This window comes from Scomber japonicus, chromosome 5, assembly GCF_027409825.1.
Source record: "Scomber japonicus isolate fScoJap1 chromosome 5, fScoJap1.pri, whole genome shotgun sequence".
Taxonomy (NCBI): domain Eukaryota; kingdom Metazoa; phylum Chordata; class Actinopteri; order Scombriformes; family Scombridae; genus Scomber; species Scomber japonicus.
In genome coordinates this window covers 13,397,839-13,419,991 of record NC_070582.1, presented here as the reverse complement: position 1 = coordinate 13,419,991, position 22,153 = coordinate 13,397,839, and the positions used below count along the sequence as shown (strand labels likewise).

General features: G+C 41.1%; 1 protein-coding gene across 3 annotated transcripts in view; it reads left to right on the top strand.

Moving 5' to 3' along the window:
• The first annotated feature begins 5,609 nt into the window (after positions 1 to 5,609).
• Positions 5,610 to 22,153, top strand: part of LOC128358401 (CUGBP Elav-like family member 2) — a 30,544-nt gene continuing 14,000 nt past the window's right edge. Inside the window, exons 1-3 of one of the 3 annotated variants that reach the window (XM_053318656.1) lie at positions 5,610 to 5,949; positions 15,496 to 15,692; positions 18,756 to 18,838. In XM_053318656.1, coding sequence (XP_053174631.1) covers positions 5,879 to 5,949; positions 15,496 to 15,692; positions 18,756 to 18,838 — 351 coding nt within the window. In that variant the 5' untranslated portion in view covers positions 5,610 to 5,878. Of the gene's footprint in view, positions 5,950 to 10,579; positions 10,620 to 12,314; positions 12,555 to 15,495; positions 15,693 to 18,755; positions 18,839 to 22,153 lie in introns of those variants that run through there. The other 2 variants (XM_053318657.1, XM_053318655.1) reach the window with 2 other exon arrangements.

The following is a 22,153-nucleotide window of genomic DNA, read 5'->3' as shown; positions in this document are numbered from 1 at the left end:
CTTTCTACTGTGGCAATAAAGTCAATTATTTTAGTTTTATCCTCACTTAACTGAAGGAAATGATCACACACCCAATCACTGATGAGCTCCATAACCTTATTTGGTCAAAACAGTCCATTAGACAACAATCATTGTAATAAATCAGATCATTGCGCAGGCTCTTGGATAGTTCATATTGTCTAAAGATAGAAAGCACACCTGACTCATTCACTTATTAAACTTGTGACATACTGTACCGTACGGTGCCACCTCTTCCTCACTGACCTCTCTTGCCATGAGTTTGCGCTTCCCTTAGACAACCCTAATGGAAATCTACTCAGTGTCTTACGATGAAACAGAATCAAAGAGGAAGTGGAAAAAATGATGTGTGACCAGTGAAGAGGGGAAGTAAAATGACTTCTGCCCATGCAAAATAAGCTGACATTTTAATGTGGTGTAGCTTTTTATCATATGAAATGCACTCACTCATGCAAGCAGGCAGTTCAAACAGCATTAGAGGGGAACACTTTATCTTAAATATGGAATGAAGCATGTCAGCGATAAACTAGCAAAGTCAAAGGTTGTTGATAAAAAAGATGAGACTTTCTATTGAAGTTAAAATGTTAACAGTGACCTCTATCAAAACAGTGTCTAATGCTAAAAGGCTACCTCCACTCATGGCTATGGGCCTCTCCCTCTTTCTCCCTCTTCAATCAATCATACATGCTGGTGTCAGGTCTCGAACAGTCAAAGCTTGCTGGTAGCATCTGTTGGATCATAAATTTCACTGCTCAGTACTGGTAAAGATAGGACAGTGGCACGTATGTCATAAAAAAGGATAACATCTTTATTTCTTATTAGTTTAAAGTCTTTTCACCTTTCAACCACATGCATCTATACAGCCTCAAAAAACGGCATATAATGGTGCTTTAATACAGAATACACTGCTTATTTATATAGAAACAAATGATATGTGTCAAATTCAAGTGCACATTTCTGCAGTGACATTAGGTTAGCGTCTTCAATGTTAAAATTCATGTATTTGGTGTTAGTGCACGCCACAAAGCACAATGTTCACCGAGCTGTAACAGTTTCAGTTTTAAGCTGCATAAACACAGACAGAATTTGTTTGGGCGATCAGTCCCACGGGAGCCCACAAGTGGTAAAAAGGGAAAGCTGACGGTTGCTTTCACTCATCACGAGGCCACCACCTGCAGTGCTGTAAACATGTGCTGTTATTTGACTTATTACATGACAAGCATGAGTGCATTTTTTCCAGCTGCAGCATGCACTAAGACCCACTGACAGCCGCTTTCACATTACAGTGGATGTGTGCACAGGATGTGGCTGCTTCTTACGGCGAAAGTCATTTTTATAGCTCTCAGTTCATCGAATTATAGATGTATTTCTTATATCTTTCAACTATTCTACTAACTTGCTCTACTGGAACCTTCTTTTTTTTTTAAACATGGTTTCAACCGGAAAGCGCAGACATTACCACAAAGTGCATTTGTAGTGCTCTTACATGTCGGTAGATCAGAGCAGGAAGAGAAAGGCCTTCAGTTATTCAGTGCTCTACATGGCGCCTGTGGCACTAACATTCATACTAAGCAGCAACATACCATAACGAACCGGATTTCAACATCAGTGTTTAAAATATTCATGTCAGCAGAAGGAGCAGGGCTGAAATGAAGAAGATTTTGTGCTGTGATCAGAGGAAGTGGGGCCCCTTCATGCCTGTCTTCTCACTCATGATACCAGTACACACTCACATGACCCTGTTTCAGATGACTTTCCCTCTTAATGTCATGTTACTCTAATGGGACAGAACACTTATGGGAGAAGGAGACCTAGATTTAATTTCTCCTGGGTGTTATATGAAGAATACTTTTGCAAGTTACTCTAAAAATTTCTGATGTAATAATGGCAGCAAAATGAGAGAATATGTGTTGCACAGTGTTCATCAGTTTCACAAATAATATTCCTAACTATAAAGTCTTGACCATAGGCAAATGGGCTTCGTCCAATGCAAATTAGATGCACTGGACGATAGACGTCTTTTGATGAAAGAGGTTATCGTGCCCTCTGCAACATGCTGTGGATCCTGCCGTCATCTAAAGAGTAGAGGGACTATATCCAAGCTTTGATATTGCTGTAGAATTACATCCAGGCAGATGCTATTTGAGTATGTGTACATTATGCTCTGAAATACTTTAAGTAGGCACACAGGTGGGCTGATAACACACTCACAGCCAGTTAAATTAACTTTCAAGCACTGCGGGTATTTCAGTTCCAGTGTAGATAAACTGCAGTCTAAAATGGTGAACTATGCATCCTGGAGAGGATGAGACCGTAATCTGTTCTTATTTAACAAGTATTCATGCTTATGCTGTTTGCTTATATTAGATCAGGTTTTCTTTAAATCCGTTCCAGTGCAATAATAACTTCATGATGTAAAGGAAAGCTTGCCATCTGTCATCCACTGGTTCATATCAGCCAACTAGTGGAACAACTGTGACATGTTCAGTACATCCAGATGTTAGGCAGAGAACTGCATAGGAACTAACTGGAGGATGGTTGAAATGTTTACCGACAGAATATACAGGTGTTCAGTGATGAGTCGAATGTTTAATAATAAAATTGGTTATAATGGGCACAGTTATGATGGTACTAGGCTTCATAAGCCCATTTGCTCTGGCCTGTATGTGGAGCAGTTCAATGATTCAAATACATGCCAACATGCCACAAAACCAGGGCTTGTGGATGAGATCTTGTGGCAACTGTGTCGATGTTTCCTCTAATTTTCCCCAATCTGACAGTAGAAATAAATCATCCATGTCCAATTTCCTGAAGTTTTCCTAATATGGGTGTCAATTAGTGCAAGAGTGCCACTGTGGCCACAGCTTTACAGCCTGCAAACTGGGCTGCCGCAGGCAGCACAATGCATTAGCGCACGATGAGCTGTCAGAGAGGATTATTTCAGCCACGCCAGTCAGCGAAGGGGGTGGGCGACGCTCTGCTGCACAAAACCGAGGAGAAAGAGTGGGCGGGAGACAGCGAACAGGAGAGAAACACATAGAGGAAAGAGGGAAAGAGAAGAAAGTGTCCATTACACCGGGTGGATTTTTCCAGAGCACCGATGTTGGAACACTCTTCTGAGCTGGCCCTGGTGCAGAGTTTGTATGCCAACAGCATGCGCTGTCCCCCCTCTGCGGCCGGGATCTCTGTTAGGAATGAGGACCTGCCTATGAGGTACGTTGGGTTTGGCCCCTCATTCAAATCTGGGCTAGCTTTTGTGGAGCAGCCCGTATTTGGACTGCCTCTTTGTCTGGGCTGGATATTGTCATAGGGTGTATTGTTTCCAGTTGAGGCGTTCTCCCATGCTGTGACTGTGAGCAGGACAGTGTTCTTCTGGTGTCCCTGTATGTTTTTTTGGGGGGTTTTGTAACCCCGAACCGAACAGAATGTATTTCAATCGAATGAATTTGGTAATTCATATCAAACCCTTCCTCACAAGACAAAAACGATTCAATCAGGAGGAGGATATAAAACTAATCCACTATGGTTTAGTTTTATATTGGAATAGCAAAATCAATACCTTGTAGTATTTCATGTCATTTGTATCACCTTCCCCGGCATTTCAAAGTTCCACAAGGGCTGACATACTTGTGTAGACTGTAAAAAAAAGGGAAAAAGGAATGAATGTGTCAGTGATCCAGTTGTCTCTGAATTGAATAGACCACTGAAAAAGACAAACCTGTGTGATTAGATATTTACTGAAACCAACCCAGGCCTTGCTATACTCCTTCAGTTAAAACAACAAAATATATCAAAGATATTTAACAGAACGACGAGAAACATTTACATCTGTCATGGAATTTGCATACATTTACAGGAACTGGACCATGATAAGGAGGTGTTATCATGTGTGCTTAGTACACCTTGACACATATTAGTACATAATAGATTTCCTCTAGAAAGGATGATAAGATGAAGTTCCCTCTCTCCATTTTGAGAGCCCTTTAGTTGGTCGCCATTCTGCAAATGCTTTCATAAAAGGCAGCGCTAAGAAAAAGTGTGCCTTCAAGTTCAAAGCGACGCGTTCAATAAGATATGATGTGGCCCATTTGGGTTTGAAGCTGCCCTATTTTTACACTGTACAGTTCGTCATGAAAAGGGTGCAAATTTCAACGCTGGATGATGCGGAAGAATCCAGTTCCCCCGCATGAGGGGGGAAAACATTTGATGTAAACAACAAAAGCATGGTACGTGTTGAGGATTATGATAGGATTACAGTAGTAATAATCTGAGATTAAGAATAGGAGGCTAGTATGAGAAGGTGCCAGCAACCAGCCATCGGCCTCTGGAATCTACTCCAACAACATCTCATAGAAAATCCAAGATATAAATTGGGGTGATGGCATTATATGTACCATACAGAAAACTGAACTGTATATATTGCACACATCCATAAGGGAAACATGAACAGTTTTTTTACAAGAATTCTACTCCTTTTTATAACAAATCTATTCAATAACATCCCCTGAGATCTAATTGAGTCAAAGGAAATATGTGGATGCTGCAGATGGGATGACATTATTGTATTTTTCCTCCATCTTAATGAAACCTGATTCTCCAGAGAGGTTTAGACTAGCTTTTTATAGCATCCCCTCAAGCTTAATGGTAATGCATGTTACAAAGTGGGCTTGTCTGCATGTATGGAAAATAGGTCGCATATCACATTATGCATACAAACCTGTTTTAGGCACTGTTTAACAGAGCGCACTCGGCACTGGTGCCAGGGTGCCTTGAAATTTCTACAGATACAAGGATTAAGTCGGATTTCATAAATGGGATGTTTCTTAACACTCGCTATGAATAATATTTTTGGATTGTGCAGCTGCTGAGGCAATACTGTATGGTTTGATAATTAGGCTAGGTCCCTCTGCCTCTGCTATGGTAAACAGTACTTGACAACAGCCCCCCTACCTTTCCCCCCAAAGTGTAGAGGCCTCGCCCTGCAAGTCCGGCTCAACAAAAGAAGATAGGCTCCCCCTCCCCCAGGGAAACAACAGCCTGGCACAAAGGGGAACACGACCTATGACCCTTGAAAAATCCAGGACTGAAGACAGCAGGGCTGAAAACAAGCATTTTAATCATCTCACTTTTTATTTATGGACTTGTCTTCATTGTAACGCATGTAACCAACTGGAAAAAAATCATATTTATATGCTTTAATCCAATGAATTGCCTAATTGGGATTCCTGAGGAAAATATGGAAACAGGAGTGGCCTCATTACGCTTGATTATAATGACCTGTGTGCTATATTTGAACATTTTAAATGGCCCTCTAATCAGGATCATTAAACCATTGACTCATCCTCAGAACAGGATCTGACTCCTCTACTATGTTTTTTTTTCTTGAAATACTGCAGAATATGTGCATGTACTGGTGATAGCACAGCAGGTAAATACCAGAATAGGCGACAAAACTCTAATATAGAGCACCACGTGTCTCTCCCTTTAGAGATATTACAGTCATTTTACATCAGTGGGAGCAGCAGGGCAGCGTGGGTTTCAGACTTTTTTTGTTAGAGAGGCCACGCCTCTGCTGTGCTGCAGCTCGGTGTGCAGTGTGACAGCGGCTCAGTTTATTTCAGTCGGAGACGAGAGAGAAATTAGGAAGAAGGAATAAGGCGGATACCGGTGCCCCCCCCTCCTCTTTTCTCTCTCTCTCTCCCTCTCTCTCATGCAGTTTTGAAGAAGACGCCCCCTCCCTGCACCTGCTCCGCTTCGTCTTCTCGCCGTCTCGCAGGAGTTGAGCTTCTAGCGAGTGAGCGGACGTCCTCTCATTGTTAGATTTAGACGTGTTTTTTTGTTTTGTTTTGTTTTTTGAGCGATGACTTCGGCGTACAACATGGATTTCCACCCTCTCACCGAAAGTCGGTTATTGGCTTCAGGCGACACAATGTAAGTGATACAACTATCAATCCGCTGGGTTTTTTCGCACTACTCCGCCTCTTATTCGCCTTTGCTAAACCTATCGTCTCTTGGTGTGAGTGTGTATGCATGTATGTATGCGTGTGTGAGTGTGAGTGTGTGTGTTTGTGGAGATGAGTTCAGTTCAGAGAGTTAGCTCACATTAGCTTAACTGGGAAGTGGGGATGCTAACGCTGCTAATCAAACAAACCCGCCTCACCTGGAGTTGGAAGTAGTTTGTCTAACTTGGATAATAATTAGCGTAACCAACGACACAAGTTAGTTAGACACACGTACTATCATTTGTAACCAGTGGCTTTCAGCTAACTCACATTACTCAGAAGTGAAGTGGAAGTATAAACGCAGTTTTGCTAGCCGAGGTTTTATCGGCGCGCTGCGAGTCAAGTGACATGTGCTTCCGGAGATCACACGTTTCGGTATCAGAAAAAACAGCATCGATTAGCTACTAAAAAAACAGCAACACAGGGTGTATTTTAGTGCTATCTAAACAAACATAGCCTCATCTACTTGTTTTGCACTTTAGTTAGCTTTGTTAGGTAGATTTAATCAAGTTGTAGTGTTGGAGACTCGGAGGAGACGGTAGGTGTTAAAACTGTGTTTAAAGGGAAGTGCGTTGATTCAGAGAATGTTGGTGGAAGTTTAATATCAATATAGTTTATTGTCGAGGTATTTGTGTGTTATATTGGGTGAAACTTGACTAGTATAAGTGCAGCTCGTTTGTAGCACAGTCCCTCCCTGTCTTTTTTCCTGCTAGCATTTGGTTGAGCTAGCTCCGTTAGCTCAGAGGCGTCGGAGCCTCCGTCCATGTTGGATGCAGAGTACTTACTTAACGAGAGAAAAACACGTGGTTTGCTACATTATTGAGCCCTTAATGGAAATCTTGTGACAGGACATGTAAACAAGGAAGGATAAGACATGCACGGTGGGCCCAGAGGTTCATATTAAAACTCATGTCGATGTAATGTCAGCTAATCGTGTTTGACAACAACATTAACCAAAAAAACCCACAGCCTGCTTTCTTTCTATTTTTCTTTTTTTTTTTTACTTCAGGACTGTTTAAAATTTAAATGTTGCACTCTTAGGAGTGCTATGTCTATCTTGCAGCAAACTGGGCCTTGTCCTTTGATTTCATTGTCTTACTATCAAGGAAAAAGAAACACAATCTAGTTTTTTTTTTCTGTGTCTGTATGGTTAGGTGTGAATTATTACAAACTCCCGTGATCATAGCTGAGGTATTAGGTGATAAATGTGACGATAGTATCTGTTTTGAAAGTAACATTTCAACTTCCTTTCCTTTGTTTTATGGGGCACAAAAGTGCATATTTTGAAGGTTTTTTAGTGTACAGGATGTCACTTTGAGATTCAGGAAATTATGATTGAGACTTTTCAGTATTTGCAACACTTGCAGACAGAAAAATGACTAATTGATTGAAATATTCTCAACAGATGAAGTGAAATGAAAGTAGTTGTTATTGCTGATTATGATCTCAAAAATTGTAAGTTTTTGAAAATGATGTAATACTTCAAATTTGAATGATTTTTTATGTTTCACACACTTTTAAATTATGTTTTAACAGATATCGCATCTGTTGGACTTGAAGACAGTGAGGTCATGGATTAGATCTCGCTCCAGCTGTATTTGATTGATTTATCCTTCTGATTGTTGACAGTGAGAGTGACTATCAGGGCTTAAGCATGATCCTCTGGCAGCCAGCACCACTGTGGTGCTGTGTCAGTAAGCTAAGCGTCCCGGTGATCCCCTTTGTGGCAGCCGGGGAGCTGTTGATCTGTTGCAAGGTGTAGGATCTTGGCAACGGGTCCGGAGCTGCTCGGGACAGCTGTTCTGTTCTCTTCCCCACGCCGAGAGGGCGGTCCTGGTGGTGGGAGAGTGCCATGCAGCCAGATGTTGAAGAGCAACAGTAGGAGGGCTCTGGCCTGTCACCTGTCTCTCTCTGTCTCTCTCTTGCTGCTAGCTTGGCACTTCAATAATTAGAAGACTGGCTGGCTGTCCCCGGACTTACGTGCACAGCCTTGAAGCGCTCATAATTACGGCCTCTATCTCCAGTGTGGGGTGGTGTGATCGAAGGTTGAACAAATTCTACTGCAAGCTTTGCAAACAAAAGATATTATGGGACAGGGTTACATAAGACCAGATGCACCCACCATGCACATAATTGTCAGAATTTTGTGGCTTCTCAGTTATTAAAAAAATCTACACCGAAGGGCCGTGTTGAAGCCTCAAAAATAAAACTGATCGTATGATTTATGAAAACAGAATAGCAATTAGCAAGTTTGAGGATATTAGATCGTTCAGGGTCATGCAGCGACTTGTCTGACCTAGAAGTCAGTGTCCACAGTCCATGTGAAGTGGAATCAGCTGTGTGGTTGAAAAAGCACTTCTTGAGTGGACGAGTCAAGAGTAGCGGTAATGGATTGGATTGAGGGGATGTGACAACAAGTGAACCTCTCTTTTGGATTGATGCCGTTGTGCAGCTGAAAGCCTCTGTACTCAGTTATAGACTGTCTCTGAAATCACTCAATATTTACTATAGTCCATTATATTTACTGTTAGCCATTTATGTGGGTGTCTGAATTGATTGAAATGTTTTTTTAATGCAGTATTGGTCCTCAACAATACCATGAAAGTAGTGTGCATGATGTGTTCAGTACTAACAGACCCACAATGCAGTCCATCTATTATTGGTGTAAGATGTGTGAAATCTTTATTCTACACCTTTTTAGTATAGAGTTTACTACAGAGAATCTAAAATGTAGGGTGTCAGGAATGAGGAAGTGTTTTTGCACACAGTACTAGAAAAAGGAAATATTGCATGTTTTCTAAAGGAGAGTTTTGTATTAGTTAAAATGTTCTGTTCCTATTACAGGTTAGGGTAATGGATGACTGACTAAGTCAGAGCAGTAAGCACACTCTGTCAGAGTAATCAAGTGTAATTGCTGCTTTTAGTGAGCTGTTTGTCTCTTCATTTGAGATGCATCGGTAAGGCTGCTGCCGGTTTCCCACCTGAAGATTTACATTCATGCTCCATCTCAGCGTGACAGGGCTGTGAACAGAGTTTATTTGGTTTTGATATGTAAGCGTTTGGTTCACACTAGCTTTACTTTAGCAACGTCATCCATAACCGCCAGGGACGCTGGGTGTGATTATGGAGCTAATGGGGCGGACCTTGTCATCAGATGCTGGCCGTCTGTTAACATGCGGCCCCGTTCAGAGGCTGATTGAACATGTCTGTCTTCATCAGGGGAAATGCAGCAATGAAATCAGGCCATATTGAGCTGAATTGGAGCTAATGCCAGGAGGAAAATATCTTAATAACTCCCCATCAGAACCACAATGTGCTGATTAGGGTCGACCACTTGGTATGGAAATCAAATAACGAGAGTCCGCCTGTTTTCTGCTTTTCAGCCTGAAGCGACATCCATCCTTCATCATAATTTGTTGGGTTTTTTGTTCCAATCAGAGCGTTCCCTGCTCCTGTTTTCTATGGCTAGTTTTGAAGAGTCACACCTTTTGCGCCTGTCAGGAGGACAGTTCAGTTTCAACTAAAACTTGTGAAACCTTCAAGCTGTCAAAGAATATTCTGCTTCCTTTCTTTTCTTCCTCTTATTTTTTGGTGGTAGCAGAGATAATAGATGGAGGTAAAAGAGAGGCTACGTGTTCTTCTTGACAGCTGTCGAAGATATTACAGAGGCATTAGAGGCGTTCTGTGTCTTGTTGAATCAGCTTATGAGGCTCTTTGGTTTCCTGAAAGAAAAGACAACTCGTGATTTTTTTTCTTTCTTTTTTTTTTTAGGGAATCACTAGCAAACAGCTGTTTCACTTAAACGATTTTCCTCTTTTTGCAGAAGCATTATGTGTGTTCATGTGAACTTTGGCCCTCTTTTTTTTTTTTTTTTTTTTTTTTTTTTTTTAATTTTAGATCCACAATAAAGTATGACAACAGTGGTGTGCTGTCAGTTTCCAAAACAGCCAGGGGGGCAAAAGACCAACTTTTCAGTCTGTTACTCATAACAGGAAGAGACTCAGTCAGCATTATGTGTAACATGGACCTAAAAAAAAGGATTTGCTTGATTGGTATTTTAATTAAAGTAGCATTGCGGTAGGTTAATTGACATTACAAGTACTACATGACACTGATAAATAAAAACTATTACAAGTATACATTGATGTCATGCATTTTTAACAACATGGCAGGGTTTGTTTCCTTGTCAGCAGGGGTGACGAAACTCAACATCACGGGACATGTGTTGCTGCCGTGACCCCTGTTGATTTAAAGGGATGAGTAACGTCCAAGCGCACAACGCTGAGCTTTCAAAAAATCATGTGTATTACCAGGCAAATCGTCCCGGCTGTCTATTACGGGCACGGCAAAGGTGTTGCTGGCATACTTGTGCGGTCAGAGCTCACCAACAGGACGGGACACATGGTCCAGATAAATCACCAGTTTTATGGGCGGCGCAGCATGCAACTGTCGCAGCTCTGGCTCTAAATGACTCGTCAGCTGCTGCAGGGCGTCTTGGAGCGTGATGAGCTGCCACATCATGGAGGCATGTTTGTGGGGGGGGGGGGGGGGGGGGGCGCTCAGCAAAAGATTTCATCATCACTACTGTCACTACGGGAGGTGGGCAATATTAACAAAAATCACTTGCAGCATTTTTTTTGACTTGTTGACTTTATTGATAATCTGATTTATGCTTTTATGCAATATTTCATTTTGAATTAGGGTGAATCGCTTTGTCTGTGAGGCTTATGTGGATATGATGGCTGCTAGTGTGGCTAACAATGCTTTAGCGTCACTTTTAATACAGGATATAACACCAGAAGATGTAAAGGTTCAGTTCACACTATTACAAAAGGAAGTTTCACTCACACCTAGTGGCGTCTAGTCAGATAGTTTTGGTTTCCATTTTAACAAGTTTTCGGATATCCGCATTTACATCTTCTATGTGCTGCCTCCTGCAATGCAATTTGATGTGAATATAATTTTATTTGCGGTGCTCATATCATTGAAAAAACAAAATTAAATGGCAACCTTTTTAACCTAAGCAACATCCTGGTTTCTCTGAACTCACTGAACTGGCTTTCTGCTTGTTTGAGGCCTGAAATGCAAATACGACAATGACAGAACTTAAAGCTGATTGACGAGCTCGACACCCTAGTTTCAGTCAGAGATAGCACTTTTATCAGCAGCTGAAATTTAAAACGGATATACTCACTGACAAGATACTGATCCTCCTAACCAAAGTAGCTAAATACAATCCCTTTTAAGGCTGGTGCACCACTTACTTGAAATGCTACCAAACATTTAAATAATGTCCTGGCATTTTATTTTATTTTATTTTTTTATTATCTGTCTCTTTCTTCCTGTCTTTTTTGCTATATTTTTCTCTTTCCTCCAGTTTCAGCTTGAGTGGTCAAATATAGCATTTGATGTGACATTACATTACTCTCTATGCACTCGTCTGTTTGTATAATACAGCACCGTAATATATCATCACTTTTTTTAGGCAGACAAGTTGAATCAATAATTTTTATTACTTGTCTTACTGAAGTTCTTGGAAGAATATAAATAGCATATAGACATTTTTTTTCTTGCAGTAGTTAAAATTCTCATTTTTATGGAGGTGTATTTCAACACCAGATACTGTATTATTGTGGTTATTATCTGTCACATACAGGCTTAGAGTCAGCCTCTAAAATAACATTTATTAATATATTTAAGCAGAAGAGACAATTTGCAGCAGCAGGAGTTTAATGAATCTAAAAGAGACAGATTTTTTTAGCCTTCATTCTTTTTCGAGTGCTGTGACACAAATACAGTTTGTCAGTTGAGTTTTGCCGGGGTTTTTTTCTAAAGCAAGATTTTAATCAAAGGGCCCTCAGCAAAATGGCAACTGGGTGCCACTGGTAAAAACTGGATAAATGGTGTCACACACACACACCAGCGGCGTGGCCTTAGCAGACGTAACCTTCGACGTGTTTCCGAAGCATCTCTCTGACTTGGCCCATTGTGCTGTGGAGGAACGGTGAATAGTGTTCTCCAGCATGGGGGGGAACAATATGTGATTGTTCCCCCATGCTGGGCGAAGAAGCTGTAGGTTACTCTCTGTACCATCGCCAAAAGCGCCTGAGGAGATGCACCGCAAAATCTCTGCCTGCTAACCAGCGATTCTCTGTGGTTTTTTTAGAGCTCCGCAGTGCTGTTTTCGTGTAGCTGTCAAGAGCTGGTGGGAGGGGGGCCACTCACCCCTATTTTTATTTTTTTTCCCCTATGTGTATTTGTGTTTGTGTGGAGAGAAGCTTTTGTATCAGTGGAACTTTTTTTCCTGTATTTTATAACTCATCATTCAAATGTATTGACAGCCCCACAGAGGAGGAGGGGGGGAAAGAAAGAAAGAAACTAGCACTTCATATCGAGGTGTGGAGTTGGATTTCTGAAGAAAAAGACCCTGAAAGTGTGATTTGTTAGTATGTCATTTAAGTCCCTCAAGGAGTTTGGTGTTTCTGCTGAACGGCTGGGCTCAATTTGCAAGAGATGGATGGCTCGCGTCCAAAGGTCTGTGTGGAAAAAATGTTTGTTTTTAATGTTGGTGTATCTCGTTTTTCAGTTTTGCTTTTACAATGTTGTCATCAAGAATTTTTTGGAGAGCTGTGCAGTTGCCAAACTCCATCTTTTGTGTGTGTGTGTGTGTGTTGCACTTGGCCTTTCTTGATTGTCTGTGGTCGTATAGTGTGCGTGTGTGTGTGTTGGGACTGATGCTTTATGCTTAACATGATTTCCACGCCTTAACAACTAGTGGATGGCTGTAGCTCCAGCATCAGTCCTAGTTTCCAGTCGCTCTGCTGCAACATCTGTCAGGAAATGTGTCTGAGCTTGATTTTGTGTGTGTGTGTGAGTGAGACAAAGGTGCTGTAGTTGCAGGTACACTAGTGGGTATTGATTCTCTGTCCCTAAGGCTCGCCTCTAAGGAAAATGGCACGATTTAGTATTTCACTTATCTCCCATCATTGCTTTTCTACTCGCGAACACCCAGATTGTTGCTCGATATGTTGTTGACTCTGCAGTTCGGAATCGTTAACGCCGTCTATTATGGTAAACAGCGTATTGTTTCATCTACTTGAACAGGTTTACATATTGAATAGTCACACTAACTCCTTGATTAGAAATGGAAATATATCAAGTTTAACCCTGTTTTTGATTAATAATATCACACCTACACTTTGAAAACGTGAAAATGACCGAACAGTTATTCTCCAAACATTCACTGATTATGTGGAAACTGTCAAAAATAATTGAGTAAAGTTGTGTCAGCTAATATGAAACTATTTCTGGTTTTCTCTGCTTAAAATTATGTAATTATTTTAAATGCTAAAATCCTAAATCTTAGCGTTATTTTTTAGCGTCCACATGTAAAAGTTCATGTTCTCTTATGTTTTGTGGTCTTGATTTGACTGTATTAGCTGTGTAAGTGTTTGACTGAGTGGCAAAAACAATACAGTTTAGTTATTACTCATTTTGAGCAAAACTATGCATTTGACAGAAGTAAATAGCTAAACTAGAGCAGATACAAATAAAAAGATAGAGCCAGAAACATTTGTAAGTTTGCTGTTTTTCATATCCTGTTTCTACTGACATCAGACAAAGTACGCTCAAGTAAAAACTGGTTTAGCATGTTTTTGTAACCTCTGGGCTTCCCTTTGGTGTATTTACCCTTTTAACAGACCCACATCACGTATGTAATGTTTCCCCTATATTCAGAAGTATGAGGGCTGATGTGACAACTTCACATGATCATTAATATAAAAGGACGACTAATGAATTGTAGGACTTGACAAGTTATTGACGAGTGCATCAAATTCCAAAATCCTCCTCATTTTTCCAGACGACTTCTACCTTAAAGGTGGTGTTGTAAGAGTAGTATGGCTCCTTTTTTAGGTTAGTGTGTAAGGTGTGTAGTTGAGCGAATAGAGCGAGCAGCAGAAAAGTGGCGTTGAATACGTGTGCAGCAGAGGAAAGGTTAGCAATAAGTTGTCAATCTGGCAGTAAATGTTCAGTTCAGGCTACATTTGTGCCACTTAATAAAAGACCAAGAAAAGTCTATAGTCTGTAGGTTATTAGCACCAAAGTTGACGACAGTTGGTTAGCCTAACCTGACCAGGCCAACTGAAGGTGGACTGACCTTTTTTTAAGGTGGATATTTTCATTATAGTGTCAATCTCCTCCCCTCCTGCTGAAAACAGAGAACAGAGAAATGTCTGGCTGCTGAGTCTATCCTGAGTTTGGCTCAGCCCCCCTCTCTCCGTCGCCCCAAAGCAGTCTACCCGGGGAAGGAAACACTGTTAGCAGTGCATTTTTCAGATGTACTGGAACTTGCTGCAGTGTATTGTGACTGATTTTTATCTAAAATGGGTGAAATTGAAGAATATCTTCAATTTACGTTGACCATTTTCTATTAAACAGGATTCCACCAGGCTGTCTGTGTGGCTTTAAGGATCGCATTATATTTAAACATTAGCTTTAAACATTAGCTAAGAGGAAATGGATGCACACGAGATGATGCAGTGCCTGCCTATAAGCTGTCACACACAGTGCAGTCCTACAAGTTTAATTTAATTCATTCTAACCCAAAAAATACTGAGTGTGTAGTCGTGGTTATGCTCTGGATGTTTCCACACGTCCTTTTTTCTGTCTGCCGTGGCTGAAGCCCCAAATGAAACCAAACGTTAGTCTGGTCAAGCACATGATTTTGATTTCCGTAAATTGTCATTACAACTGTTTCTCATTTCAGAGGCTTCCATTGAGTCATGTGATTGATGTTTTAGGAACTCAATTGTTCTACCAGTCTGAAATGAATAACCGGATCTATTTCGATAATTTGTTTCTCAAAACCCACGTAGCTGATCTTTCAAATCAGTGTTGAGTCATCCTTGTTTTTCATCTTTTTTTAGTCCCACTTGGTGAAATCCAGTGAACTCAATGTAAAGATGACCACTGATTCAGTGGTCATCTTTACATTGAGTCGTACAAGTGGTTACAATCAATGCTTTTATAATACCAGCGTATCAAATTACACTGTGTAATTTGAGAGGTGTCACACCTTACTCTGACCCAGCTTTACAAACTTTTGTAACAAGCTTCAGTTCATTAATTTTAGCCGCCCAGACGGCATCTTCACCGTTCCGGTCACTCTCAGCGCTCTCATGGTATTGTCTTTGGTTCTTTGTCATTGAAAAAGCCCTTAAAGCCTGCTGAACTACTTGCTCAGCACAAAATGGCAAATGGGCACAGTTAGCAACTAGTCTGTGTACATAATTGAGGATTTAGGAGCTAAAGAGACAAATATTTCCCTCCAGGATTTGTTGGAGACCAAAAACAGAGTTGACCAGTTGGCCAGTTGGCCAGAAACATGACTGATGTTGCACAGAAACTATTTTCTAACAAGTTTTGACATGCTTAGACTGTGGTACACTAACTATGGACTTTTTTTGTTTTTTAGCAACGGAAACGGCAGCAAGATGAACGGGTCGCTGGAACACCTGGACCAGCCAGACCCAGACTCCATCAAGATGTTTGTGGGACAGATCCCGCGCGCCTGGTCAGAAACAGAACTTAAAGAGCTTTTTGAGCCTTTCGGAGCCGTGCATCAGATCAACATCCTCCGCGATCGTACCCAGAATCCCCCTCAGAGCAAAGGTACGATTAAGACCCCAAAATCATGATTGTTTGATTCACCAACAATGGTGAACGCTAGCAATTAAAAAAAAAAAAAAACACAAAACTTTTTCAGATTTTTGTTTTTTTAAAAAGATAGTTGATTCAGTCATTTAACACAGAATATAGTCATTTGTCAGAAGATTTACTGGATACACAAACAGAATTCTACAGTTGTTCCCATTACTAAATTAATACAGAAGGTTTTTTGGTTCATTCTAGGTTAGCAATGTAGATGGTTTTTTTTAAATATTCAACACTTTGAGTCAATGATAATCTGTCAATTAAAATCAATGTATAATCAAATATATATATAATCAAAACCTCTAGTTCTACTGGTAATAAATTAGAACTTGGTGATCAAACTGGCCAGAAATAAAAAGACATTTTGTGTCATATGACCACTGATGTCTTTCACCTCTATGTGATTGGCTTTCAGTGGTCAAGCAGAGTACAAAAACACAGTTTGTGTTATTGCCACATCATCCACAGTCACATTTCAGCACAATGCCTTTAGGCAAAGCTCTGCATCGCTTGTGTGCACATGCCATGCAGCTGTGTTTGCACTTCTTTTTCAGATTATTCAACTGTCTTTTGTTTTTTAGGATAAAAAAACAAACAAAAAAAACACCTTTTCTTATCAACACGCTATAGAAATTGTGTTTCCTTTTTTTTTCCCCATGCTGGTTTAGCAGCAGCATTGTATTGAGGAAGCGTTACTCAACTGCAATTTCCCATTAAGACATCTGCCGATGCACTCACCTTTTTAAAAGAAATGGTGCTTGAGTCGAGCGTTTCAGTTTAGGTTGCAATTAGAGAGGACGGTGAAGTGGAAGCCTGGCGTCTGCTGAGCGCCACAGAGTGCCGCTGGAAGTGCTCAGTCTGCCGTAACTAACTGCAGGTGAATAAAGTAAACAACAGTTTCCCTGATGTAACTGTCCTCGGTTTACGGCATCAACCAAATTTCAATTCCCTTGATGCTTGGATGACTCACTATGGTTAAACTAATCCACTCTTGGGTTTTTATTGGAGTGAGACCATATTTGATGCCGGACTACGCGTCCAGCATCAAATGGAGTCTCTCTTTTTGTGTGTGTGTTGCCAGTAATCTAACAGCCCCCAACACATCCAGCCGGATTAAACCGCCTGGAGGCATTTGGCTGTCATTAGAGGTCTCTGTACAACCATAGCCCGAAAATGTTGTGGTGTGTCCCGAATCATTGGCACCGTTTCAGCCTTTATCAGCCACTCTTCCACTGATTGAGTCTGTGGAATCAGTGGTGAAGGCCGTCTGTGAGCATGTGCCTGACTGGCTGTTCGGCTTATTGAATCAGTGGTCACACATTTAGTACAGTTTATCCTTATTTTTTCATCTTTTTAAACAAAAAGAGACAATGCCACGATGGAAATGGACATCTTTTTCTTCTTGGCATTTTTTCTGTCTCCCTTTCATCTCCTTCCTAGCATGCATTGAAACATCAGTTGTGTAACAGTAAATTACAACAACATCATGATATCTTGAAGCGTTGATAGATTTTGTCTCAATCATAGCTGTTTCTTTTTAACCTATCACTTACTAGAATATATATATATATGCACACAGGCACCACTGTTTAGTTCACTGGGAGGCTGAGGAGTTCAAAGCCCCCTTTTTTTTTTTCTTTTTTTTTTTTTAGCCGAGCCCTTCCCTCTCTTTGCTCTATGCAGAGTGTCAGCTGTGATGGCCTATTGACATGTTAATGCAATGTTAATGTATTCTAATAGATAATCTGGCCTGATCACAGCGGTCTGGCTCGCCCAGTCTGTGTGAGTTTGGATGAATTTGTTTCAACGGCACCTCCACGCCCATCAATTTCACCACCGTCCTCCTTTCCCAGTTGTTGTACTCTTACTGGGAGAAATGTGGACAGTTTTTATTTTATCAAAGCTCGGCCTGTCTGATGTTATCAGGCTTATGTTTATTCACCTCCTTATTATATCATCAATCTTCCTTTTGTTTGATTTTTCCATTGAAATTGCTATAATCCAGCTTCCATTTTGGTTGTTTACTTTGCTGCGGTGCTATTGAGGAGCCATCAGATTTGCTGCGTTTTTTGTGTTTTTTTTGTTTGTTTTTTTTAGGTCACGTCTACTGCAGGTCATGAAAAAATCATCTGATAACTATCACGCCTCTCTGGATGGTTTATTTAGCTCCAGTAAATCGGAGGCAGGGCTCAGCAGCAGAGTGAGAGAGCTCAGCTGGTTGTGAGAGGGAGGGAGAGAGAGAGAGAGAGAGAGAGAGAGAGAGAGAGAGAGAGAAGAGAGCGAGAAGAGAGCAGCTCGATGCATATTAGAGTTCAACAGCCCTCCCCGCGGCCTGGGAGCTCCAGTAACAGCATAATACACACTATGTAGGTCAGAGACGCTGCAGTGCTCCACTTCCCTAGCCCAGTGAAACTGACAGGCTGGAACGCCACTGGCGGTCTGCTGGGACGGGAGGATGAGAGGCTTTTTTTTTTTTTTCCTCCCCCGCTCTTCTTTTCTTCATACCCCTCCCCCACCACCTCTCTCCTCCCATGATTCCTCTTCCTCACTCTCACTTCTGCTCCCTCTTGTCTTTGTGCCATTTTAAATGCCTCCTGTATGTACATTTGTTTGTGATTGGATTCTTATGTAATACAGCAGCACTCTGATGTGTTGATGTGTTAGTACTCTGCCCCGGCATGCCTGTGCCGTGTTGACCTGTGGACCATGCCTCAGTGCCTCCTGACAGCTATCTAACCCTGTGGTCATCTCTATGGCTGTGTTACACAGCAGCCTTCAACTTTCTCATTACTCCACTGTCCTCCCTGCAAGCTCCTACATGTGCTGTACGGCGCTAAGAATATCCTGTCACATGTTTCTAACATGTGATATGCAGAGAAAATGCTTTCATCCATTTAGCTTCTCTGTTCTGCAGCAGTTGTGGTGTCACATTTACTCTCTGTATGCTCCATGTTTTTAATGCTGGTTTGTCTCCTTCTCCCCCCCTACCCATTGTTTGCCCCTGTTTTTCTCTTTCTGCAGGATGCTGTTTTGTAACTTTTTATACAAGAAAAGCTGCACTGGAGGCCCAGAATGCACTGCACAACATAAAGACCTTAAGTGGGGTGAGTAAGCACAGTATGGGCTGCTTTTAGCTGCTTGAGCCCCTCTACATCCCTGGTGCAGGCTGTGTGCTGTGCTGTCCGATAATGAGCTCTCGGCTCACTGAAGCCTGTCTGGCCAGAGAAATGTCTGCCCCCCCCCCCCCCCCCCCCCAATATATGGGATGAATATCATGTCATATTTCAAAACAGGAAGAAAAAAAAAAGCTTTGAAATGTTGAAACTCAGTGTTTGAATGCTTGAAATGGAATAAAAAAAGACTTGCAAGATTTAAACTAAATTTTGGGATTGCATAATATTTGAATAGGTTAAAAAAAATCAGATTTCTGCTAATCTATTTGAGTTTTCCGTCTTTACAGCTGCAGCACTGTTTTTTTTTTTTACAATGTTTCACCAACACATTTTCAGACATTTTCATATTCATCACTGTTCTTGTGGTGTATTTTCCAGTTTGTTTTCCAGGTTTGGAACCTTGTGAAATGTTATCTGAAAACTTGTGTACATTTTTACAAGTAAAAAGTTAATTTTTAACTTTTGCAGATGTACATTTGCACCCGTATTGCAGATAATTCTGTCGGAGCAGATTTTCCAACACCCACAGTTCATAGATCTGCCCAAACAGTTACAAGCTTTTGAGTCACATGATTTCTGGCAGTGTTTGGTCTAAAACTCTGAAACTCCAAAACAGCCGGTCTGGGGGGAAAAAAAGCTGTGATTCTGGAGGCAGCGGATAAAGTACAGTCCAATCATATGTCCTATTTACCGTATTAGGTGGGACTGGCAAACTGCTCCACTAATGACTGACGCAGGCAAACAGAAACAGGAAACATCCCAAGTCCCTTACCTGATCTTTCCTTGCTCTTCAATCCTTGATTGAAACAAAAATCATTGTGGTCTGCCATTTTGTAGTCCGTTCCATAGCTCTTATTACGTAGCGGGATTTCTGAAGATCCATGAGGGAAGACACCAGGAGCAGTCTATTACCAGTTGATTCACCCACTTATTGGAAAGCAGTAATTGATCGGATGCTTCAGCTATCAGCCTGACTTCACTGTGTTGAGACAGTTTACAGATTAAACTCAAGTGTGTTACTGTATATCTACATTTTAACAGTTAAATAAACTCAGAGGACACTTGGTAACAATATCGTCACACTATTCTGTGTTTCTTAAAGAAAACAGAATAAACATTCCCCCACAGCACAGCCGGCAGAAATCTGCACTCTTTTAGTTAGTATGAGGACAGTGTACATGTACAGACAACTCCATCAAAAGTCGCTGCACCTGTTAAAGTAGACTGACGGCTGATCCATCTGTGATCAGCTGCTGTCATCTGAAATGGGCGTTGCTTCACGTGATGCTTCAGCCAGACAGCAGAGAGAACTGTGCATCGTGTTGGTGTATCCTGTACATGTCAGTGATTGGTGGAGCAGTCTGTTCCTCAAATAGCCACTTGGGGCTTGTTCCAAAAGAAAGTCATTCTCTATAGACCCCCACAGCAGAAATAAACATGTTTGCAACCAGGTCCAAATATTGAATTTGGTCTCTATAGCTAATTTCACTGTTGATGACAACCGTACAGGGGGTGAATTGCCTGTTTAAATGTTATTAAGCCTTAAAGTTATGCACAATTAAGGCGTGGTTGCTTGGAGTGACGGGTCGGTACCAGCACAGGCCAGTTGCTACCACAGCAACAACGTTGGTTAGTTGACGTAACCATGGAATAACCCCAGAGTCAGAGTATAGACATATATTATAGGCATATAGTATACATCACTAATTCAGTGCATTTTCAGTACCTGAAAGTTAATTGGAATATTTTTTGTTGTCCAAAAAAGTCTCATTTAGTGTTTGTACTAAAATCCCCCCTATTGCTAGTGAAAATCAGCATTATCACAGTTAACCATAGACTGTAAATGCACTGTGCTAACAAAACTGGCAGCTCCTGATATTTAATTTGGTATATGAGAGATTTTGGCTTCACTTTTGCATAGCAGGATGAAGTGGAGAAGCATCATCCATATTTATATACAGTCAATGGTTTTAAACTAGAGCTGCAACGCAACACTGCCAGAAATGACAAGACTCTTAAGCTCGCAGCTGTGTGGGCACATTTCTGAAAGTGGGTGTTGTGTGGGTTTTCTGAAAGAACAGTCTGCAATACGAGTGCAATTGTACATCCGCAAACGTTTCAAAATAAGGATTTCAAAACGTTATTTGCCCAACATATGTGCACCAGTTTTCAGGTCACCATTTTATAAGGTTTTAAACCTGGAAAACAACCTAATACACCAGGAGAACTCTGACAAATTTGAAACAGTCAATGAAACACTGTAAAAAGAGTGCTGCAGGTGTGAAGAATACAAAATAATGTTTTCAGAGACTTTACATTTTTTTCAGCCTATCAAAACATTATACAAGCCTTCAAAACTTGGTTTCAATTTTGCAAACCCATTTTTGTTTACTAGATCTCAAGCTTTCAAGGCTTTTTCTTTTTCAGTTTCGAAATAAGACACGATATTCATCCCGTACCTATGCACCAACACTGCACTAACGACTTCCCTGAACTTCAATCTGTCAAACCAGCTGACCCAACACACACACACACACACACACACACACACACACACACACACACACGCAGGTATTGGGTAGAGTGAGCTTATGCAAGCAGCAGGTTATTCACTGAGGCAAGGGCCCGATCACCACAAAGTGGAACAAATTATTAATGCTTGTCTTCATGAATCATTGATGCACATCTACATTTTTATTTCCCAAAGTTAGAGGTATGGAAGGAGGTGAGTTGAAGTCTTTTGTAACAAAGGAGCCTGTTGAGATGATCTCTGTTGAGGGCTGTTGAGATGGTCTCTTAATTCGACACCTGATTTATCTAGAAACATTAAAGCCCAGTGAACTGGAATAAGTGCAATTGCTTGTTAAACCTCTACAAACCTTCCATGCCTATACACCACTCTGAATTACTCCCCTTCCAATCAATTAAATCCATACCAAACAACTCCAGTCGTCGATTAAATCAATAGCCCAGTCTATTGGAAAAGGAGCCGCTGTCAGTGAGATTACAAGTAAATATTGAACCAGGATGATAAATGAGTGTCGCGGGCTGCATGCACTGGTCGAGCTCTCTTCACCGGACGACTCGCTTGACTAGACATTTCAAATAAAGTGTGTTCTAACAGCTCGGTGCTCGAGTCCCAGTCAACGATCATACTGCTACCAGCATTAACTGCAGGTGACTGAGTTTGGTTTTTGCGTGACAGTGGAAAAGCTTGTTTCCCTGTTCCTGTTTTCTCTGCCTTCT